Source organism: Elaeis guineensis, chromosome 15 (assembly GCF_000442705.2).
Source record: "Elaeis guineensis isolate ETL-2024a chromosome 15, EG11, whole genome shotgun sequence".
Taxonomy (NCBI): domain Eukaryota; kingdom Viridiplantae; phylum Streptophyta; class Magnoliopsida; order Arecales; family Arecaceae; genus Elaeis; species Elaeis guineensis.
In genome coordinates, this window is record NC_026007.2 from 70,435,895 (window position 1) to 70,444,703 (window position 8,809).

The following is an 8,809-nucleotide window of genomic DNA, read 5'->3' on the forward strand; positions in this document are numbered from 1 at the left end:
CGAGGTTAAACATTTCAGACATTCCCGTGAAAGAAAACCTCTCAGATAACGCATGCATATGTCCCCATTGACTTGTTATAAGGGTTAAGAAAAGTATTCGCATGGCTGTGATGCTCTATAACTTTTTTGATCGACCATTGAAACACAAAGGAAAAGCCTAGGAAAGTACAACAAGGTCCGGTAAAGATTTAGTTCATAGTTCCAGCTCCCGTTCAAAGTTCCAACTTCTCCCTTCTTCATTCCATTGAACGTTGAAAGCCATTAGAATTTTAAACTTCTTTGTCTATTCAGCATAAGAAACCGAACAGAGTTTACCACCTTAAAGAATGGGCCGGTCTAAGAAAAGGGGAGACTCACCATATTTCGTTTCAGACTTCTAATTTACTTTGAATGAAAGGAAATATTCGAATTTTAAACTAGTAAGTTCCCACTCCTCGTCACAAGAAACCCATTAAAAATTAATACCCTAAACGATGATATTGAGCTAAATATTCACCATTCATCAAAGTTCCTATCAGGCATATATATATATATCCAGAAATTCTCCTGGAACCAGACAAATCATGAAGCACTATAGAAAAGGAAAATTTTAGTCAATCACGTCCTTTAGAGGTCGCTAAGGATGTGTTAATTCTCTACCTTAATTACGTTTTCCTTGCACTCTTCTAGTTGTTCTTCTTCCCATGTTTCTCCATATACCATAGAGCTTAAGCAACTTCCTGGTTGCCTCTATTTCTAGTACCGCTCACTTGAGATCCCATGGTGTCTCTTAACAATAAAAACCATTTTTAGAAAAGTATATATAGTCTCTAGCTAGTAACTAGCGGTTTTCTTTTTTATATATAATTTTTGAGAAAGAAGTTAGCTATAAGGAAGGGGGAATGGGGGAGAGAGAGGGGAGTAATTCTCTAGACTGAAGCATTCTCTTGTCAACTTAAAAAGAATTCAAGGGAATTGTTAGGAATGTGTAAACGGCCGGGTGAGACCAGTTTGAAACTTGAATAATCCCATTCCTAGTTTGAAGGGTAAGTGCCGGGAAGATGTAGTCCACGGTAAGTGACTCAAATGTTGAGGTAATCCTGGTTTCCTAAGTTATTTAATAGATGGATGAAGACTTGGTTCATCTCTATTATATATATATATATATATATATTATATATATTATTTATTTATTTATTTATTATATGCAATGAAATCATACCTAACTTGGCACCATACACGGGGAAGAAGGCTTCTCATGGTATGTGCCATGTGGCCACATATGAAGCGCCAAATAAGCGTCAGAAACTATGGAATCCACCCTCCCAGCCCACCAAAACCATGGAACACCCAGCAAGACTTCCACAAGTGTGTCAACCACACATCTACGTACCCACATGTGAAGCCAAGAGAAAATTGGCCAAGAGGAAGCTGCTAACCAAATATTAATGCCGTTATCCTGAGGTCAATCCCACGGGGATTAGGTTCTACTGCCGGTTTCAAACTATGAGCTCCCATGTTCCAATAACCAACCCACCCCTCCATCACCAATTCCTAGTATAAGCTATTACACAAATTCATGGAAATCCCACACCAATTTCCCTCGTGTCACCTATGTGAGTCTTGCACAAAAATACCGAAACTAGAGGGAAAAATATTAAACGTAACGAAAGGAAGCATTCATTGGACGGGACGATCCGGTCCAACCATACATCAAGTCTTTGCGGCATGATGCCTATTACTCTAATCCCATTAGGAATAACGATTAATTTTTCAATTTGGAATTAATGTGAGGAATATGGCTCTTTAGAGATGGGGAGATAATAATAGTTTTTGATAGGGAATTAAAAAGGAAAAAAAAGAGCCCTTGCACTTAATTAATTTGCCATTTGATTTGGACCAGTTATAATTTTTTTTTTTACAAAGATGATCCATTCCTAGAGATTTTCTGGACACTTGTAACTCTGGTCCATCAAATTAATACATCTCAGCCGTTTGTCCGCCCAAAGTCGTATACCCATATTCCGCTATTATGGACAAACTTATGCTGATATGTACATATATTTCCCATAAGATATCCACGTGTCGCAAAATTGAAGTGAACCAAATATGCAACAATGAAATAAAAATTAGTGGTTAATTTCTGCAAAAAAAAAATTATTTGTAACACGATGCACCAAAGAAATGCTTGATTAGGTGGTTTATACACGGAGATTTCATGTATGGACTTTGCATAATTGAGCAAAGTCAAAGCCACCGTCCCTTCAAAGGAGCTGCCTTGCCTGATACCCTCCCTTCCACGACCCATGAGTCTACTCACGTGCATATCATGTGCCCCTTTGGCTACATATACTTTCAATGCCCTAGCGTTCATCCCACCACCTTTCATCCTTTCCTTTTGGTAGAAAGATCATCTCATCACCACCTTTCAAACCTTTCCTTTTCCCACACAGAGAGAGAGAGAGAGAGAGAGCATGGCAAAGAATATTGTGTCGAGGGTGGCAATCATCGGGGGAGGTATCAGTGGCCTCGCAGCGGCGAAGCATCTCGCTTCTTTCGACCCAGTGGTCTTCGAGGCCACGAATTCGATCGGAGGGGTGTGGAAGCACTGCTCCTACCGCTCGACGAGGCTGCAGACCCCCCGCGCGGACTACGAGTTCTCCGACTACCCGTGGAGCGACCGGACCGACCCCACGTTCCCGACTCACACCGAGATACTCGACTACCTGCATGGCTATGCCACACACTTTGGTTTGTGGAGGTTCATCAGGCTCCAGTCCAGGGTGGTCGAGATCCGGTTCCTCGGCGACCGGACCCAGGCCGGGTTCACCGAGCTTTGGGGGGCCGATGGGTGTCCCCTCGCCGGAAACCCCGTGTGGGAGATCGGCGTGGTGACCGGCCAGTCGGAGACTGTTGAGGTTGCCAGTTGCTTTAAAATTCGTTCTCTCTTATATCACCAAATGGGTCTAGGCTTCCTTTAAGAAATATATAACATGACACCCATCTCCTTAGGGTTTTTCTTTGATAACTATGGCACTACTCTACATCCATCTAGGACTTGTACGGCTATGTCCAAGTCCTCTACAACAACTAGCTAGGCATAGTTTTGTTGGCCGTACAGTTCTTGCCCCTATGGATTTCAGCATACAGAAATTAACCATGCCATGTAACATATTGATTCCTACAATTTTAGGCTGTAGAGGATCCACCGGTGCCTAAGTAACAACACCATAACCATATGAAGGGTTAATATCTATGACTTGATTAGTCCAAAAAATTCCATCTAGTTGGTAAAGATATGTTAGCATTGCATTAATTAGTATTGGCAAAGTTAAAACTCTTTCACATCATCTTTTGTTAACTAGTCGTAGAAGATTTCTTATCTCTTGTTATTTAAAATGGTTTGTAATTTTTGTCCTAATGATTTATATATTTCAGCGGTACAAGTTTGAGTTTGTGGTGATGTGCATCGGAAAATATGGGGATCTAAAATATATGCCGGTTTTCCCACATGGGAAGGGACCGGAGATATTCCGCGGGGACGTCATGCATTCACTGGATTACTGTAAGCTTAATGAAGAAGCCACTAACAACCTTATGAGGGGAAAGAAGGTTGTAGTTATTGGTTACAAGAAATCAGCCATAGACCTTGCTGTAGAATGTGCTGAGGCCAACCAAGGTATAGACCAATATTATTTTGAAACTTCGTGAAGTTTACGCATGTTCTTTTATGTAATAATCTCATGGACTTTTTTATTAATAAAAAAAAATATATATCTCTGCCTCATAATTAATAAGCAGATCATTTTAGTTTTTTATTATAATTGCGCATTATTAATTTGAGAAAAAAAAATATGAAGATTGTATTAATAAAAATAAGCATGTGTCTCTGCCTCATAATTAATAATTAGCAGATCATTTTAGTTTTTTATTATAATTGAGCATTATTTATTTGAGAAAAAAATATGAAGGATAGTGATATGTTGATAATCATTGAGCCATATTTTCAATTGATATATTAAAGTCCAGCAAAATTTCAAGGTATGAGCAAGCAAGAAGGAGAAAATAAACATGTAAGTTTTCACACATGCATGATAGAAGAAAAAATAATATGGAGGAACCGATCATCCACTGAAGGTATTTTCGATAATTTGATCACATTCTATCACACACGAAGCAAACTGTCTAATTTAAAAGATCGCTCTAAGCTTTTGAAGAGACATAAATGCTCTCTCTTTTCTGTTTTGATGGAAACATCATATGCTTTCAAAGTGATTTTTCCTTGACTTTATACATAAGTTAAATATAACCTTCACAAGATTAGAGGTTCACGATGACGTGAGATGATTAGTTGGATAATGATTTCTTGTCACCTGTTCTCTACAGTGTTCTACTTCACATGCCTTTACTTTTTCATGATAAGCCGATAAGGACAACAAATAACTCCCCTTTTTTTTTGGTAAGAACAAATAACTCCCCTTAAGGTCAAAGTCAAGCACAAGCTATGAAAAATTGACTTGTTGACCCATGAAAAGATCTTAGTTCTGGAGAAGAAGAGAGTTATGACATGTGTTCTAGGCCCAATATATAACAGAAGGAATTGAATGCCGCCAATCACAAATAGAAAGGACACAACTAAATTAATGGATAGCTGACTCTCGCAACCTGTTTTGGTGGAATAAGCTGATTTCTAAAAGCAACTAGCTGCCTAACCTTGTACGTGGATCAGGGTCAAATGTTAATTCCTTCATGCATATACTATATTTGATTCATTGACTTTTGCTTTGTGCTTTTTTTATTTACCTATTGTGTTGGTGGGTAAAATAGATACAAAAGTTGACATGCATATATTCTGAGAGTATTTTTTTAAAAATTTTGTGACGTTATAATCATTGACTTTTGCCTTATGTGTACTATGTTGGAATGGTATGAAGGGCCAGATGGGCAACCTTGCACAATGGTCATCAGGACCTTGCACTGGACGGTTCCCTCCTACTCCATATGGGGCCTGCCTTTCTTCTTGTTCTATGCTACAAGGTTTTCTCAGTTCCTCCATGAAAGGCCTCATCAAGGAATGCTAAGATCTATTCTCTGCCGCCTCCTAAGCCCATTGGTATTTGGCTATCTACTCTTACCCGGGTTGGAAACAACAATATCGAATTAATATTTAAATTTTAGAAAAACCTTTATCTGTTATTTGGCTAATTTGTTACATGAAATTAAGAGATGAATCCGTGCAGAAACATGCACGCACTCAATTTTTCAATATAATGGATTTGGATGATAAAGGGGGTACAACATTTTTGTCGGCTTCATGGATTGAATAACACAATACTAATTTATGCATTATAATTATCAAGTCTTGCTGCTTGCTATATATTGACCTTGAAATTTCAAAATGTTTGTCAGAGGAAAGGTGCTTCCAAGTTCATCGAGTCCTATCTCACATGGAAGCTTCCATTACAAAAGTATGGCTTGAAACCAGATCACCCCTTTGAGGAGGATTATGCATCATGCCAGATGGCAATATTGCCTGAGAACTTCTTCAAAGAGGCCGACAAAGGGATGATCTCATTTAAAAGGTCATCCAAGTGGTGGTTCTGGGAAAGGGGTATAGTTTTAGATGACAACACTCAGTTGGAGGCTGATGTTGTGTTCCTGGCCACTGGTTTCGATGGCAAGAATAAGCTGAGGTCCGTGCTGCCGGAGCCCTTCCGTGGATTGATAGTGAACTCTTCTGGTGTCATGCCACTCTACAGGTAAAAATTTCTTCTATACAGTCCATTTGGCTTCCAATTCTTCCAACAACTAAGTGTTGTCAAACAAACTTTGAATTCATCAACATGCCATGGATCAATAATTCTCCATCTGGTCAGTCACTGTTGTCTTCCCTTCTACGTACGTCTAAACCAATTAGAACTGTCAACAAAATGTTGGCACGTACTTTGTCCTCTTGATGTATCTTCTACCAAATATTCGACCAACTTGTCTTTCGCAAATATTTTTAGTGACTTTGTTGATCCTGATGCGTTTACGTTTCATCTCGCCAGAGGACATTTTCCTTGGTTCACATAAAAGTCATGAGCCATTAATGAGATAAACAATCATGCATGCGTGTGTTATCATTAGCAAGGCCATTCCCACATTACTAGATAGATGGTGATCCTTAATACATGCTTACGGTCCCCGACAAGCTAATTAAACAAATGTCCAGTTCCAATGACTGGTGATTAAAGAACTTAATTTAGTCCCATATATGACTTGCATGTATTGATTTGGACCATGTTCAGTAAGAGGCCAGCAATTTTTAGCTTAGATTTGACTTCCATAATCTTTTGTTGAGTCTGTCTCTGAAGTCCCTCTTTCTTAACCATCGACCACCTAGCCAACTAATAATTTTTTATTGTCAGTGGATCCATCCTAAACAAAAAATGAATTATCCCAAAGTTGACTGTAGACACAATGTAATTACGTTAGACACGTTCATGCATGCATGTATATATGGCAATCACATCGATTCCTCTCAACATTGTATTGGCACTGATCGCAGGGGCACGATTCACCCTCTGATCCCCCACATGGCATTCGTGGGATACATCGAGAGTGTGTCGAACCTCCACACTTCGGAGCTGCGGTGCAAGTGGCTGGAAAGGCTGCTCAAGGAGCAATTCAAGCTCCCGAGCGTGGAGCAAATGTTTAGGCAAATCGATGAGGAGACGGAGGTGATGAAGAGGACCACCAGGTTCTATCGCCGCCACTGTATCTCCACCTATAGCATCAACCACAGCGACGAGATCTGCAAAGAGATGGGATGGAAGCCATGGAGAAAGGGGAACTGGCTCTCAGAGGCCTTCAGCCCTTATAACAATCAGGACTACAAAGAAGAGTGATCAAGTTCAGAGAGAGCTCGATCTTAACCATTGCTCTCACTATCATCTTGGATCTATATATATATATAAAGTTAGGCCTTAGTACCATATATATGGAGTAATGGTTTTGCTGTTGACCTAAAGAACCAGAAAGGTCATATAATAATCCTTGTTATTTCAAACAAATTGATCATGGCCACCTTCCACCGTCCATCCATCAGAAGGTTTTGTTGTAGCTACTGTTTTGGCCTGATGTAATAGTCTGCCATCGTTATAAGATCTATTTGTATTATATATTAAGCATGAATAAGAAGTTCATATTTATTTTGTGACTTCACGGCATTCTTATTTCATGTTTTTATGTACAAGAACTCACTTTAAAATCTGTAAACCTTAATATAAAAATACCTAACCAACCCACTACATACATAGAATGCACGCATACACTTGTTCACTTGCACATGGGCTCATTCAAAAACAAAAATGGCAACGAGTCAGATTGGCCAATACCTATATCGGCCCAAGTAACTAATATATAAAAAATCCATACCAATACCTACACCATATGTATATCAAGAAGAGGTGCGGATCGAATCGGAAACCCATCATATAAATATTATAAAATAATTATATTTTGGAAGAGAAATTTTAATTAAGGTTATCTCGGATCGAATTTGGGGCAGGACATAAAATTATCCATATCCGAATCCACTTTGAATTTTTTTTTTTTTTTTAGAATCCATCTTTGTTTAGATTCTAATCAGACTAGATAAAATCTATTTTATTTGAATTGGATCAAATATCCGATGAACCAGCTAAAATTACCATCTCTATTCAAAAAGATTGATTGTTATGAAAAGTGGATGTATATTTTTCTTTGCTGCAGGCTGTAGGCCAGTAGCATGTATCCCTCCTCCACATGCTTGGGTTCTGTGTTTAGGTAGCTGAGTGTTGTTTCTTCAAGCATTGGACAAAGGTATTAAATAGTTGGGTTTTCCCTCTCTTCTCCTCCAAAAGACTACCATGGAAAGAATTTTGTGTGTTTAGATATGTGAGTGTTGTGGGCCCATTTCCAGCCTTACCAGCAGCGTTGAAGACGAAGTTCTGTAAATCGGAGGGTAAGTCCAAGTCTAGATTACTGATTAATTTTGATTCATATGCAGTGGCTACAACTGAATATTGCTCAGAGATAATTCACACGCTATTTCGACCTTTCTAACCTTCCGAGTCTCAGTGTACATTGCTGAAATATTAGCTTGCAGGTTTGAAACTGCAACCTAGCTAGCTACTTCCAACGGAAGAGGACTGAAGACTGAATGATCTGTAAAGAGGACTGAATTAGGGTCAGTAATGACCAGGACCTGGTCCATCTGAGAAATGGATCCTGGATCTACATGCCGGCTTACCAAGTCCAATCTTGAATGAATCAAATTAATGGGTCAAATGTACCATAGTTGATAGTGGTCATTCTATGTGGATCCAAAATACGGTTTGGGATATACATTAATGGCGCATCCTGGTAGTCATTTGGTCCGTCTTTGTTGAAAAATTCAAACAAGCCCAAACCTAAGCCATTTGCATTCATCGATACTTTAGTTTTCTTTTCAATTATTGTTGACCAGAATGCATTGGCCGAAATTTTAGTCAGCTCAAGTCAAAGAAAGTTATCTGTTTGAGTATCAGTGAAACCTTCAAGAGATCCAATATCTTAGGTGCCAGATGAAAAGAATGAAATCAAAGGATATTCTCTTTTGTGCAGACCCCTCCTTTGGGAATAAATTTTGGTGGCTCTGTGTATATGCATAGAAGTCTCCTTGGTTTGTCAGACAAATCAAAGGATACAAATCTCTTTCGATACCATCCTAGAGCTTTATTTAGGTGAAGGCCTGTCAAGTTAATCACATAGAAAAGATGTAGCAAATTAACAAAACATCATACTAGAATAGCTACCATAGATCTTC

General features: G+C 38.9%; 1 protein-coding gene across 1 annotated transcript; it reads left to right on the plus strand.

Moving 5' to 3' along the window:
* Nucleotides 1–2,403: 2,403 nt before the first annotated feature.
* Nucleotides 2,404–7,054, plus strand: LOC105058828 (probable flavin-containing monooxygenase 1). Its single transcript, XM_010941885.2, has 5 exons — nt 2,404–2,897; nt 3,418–3,658; nt 4,914–5,092; nt 5,389–5,738; nt 6,530–7,054. The coding sequence occupies exons 1-5, from the start codon at nt 2,454–2,456 to the stop codon at nt 6,867–6,869; spliced, it is 1,554 nt and encodes a 517-aa protein (XP_010940187.1). The 5' UTR covers nt 2,404–2,453; the 3' UTR covers nt 6,870–7,054.
* Nucleotides 7,055–8,809: the final 1,755 nt, after the last annotated feature.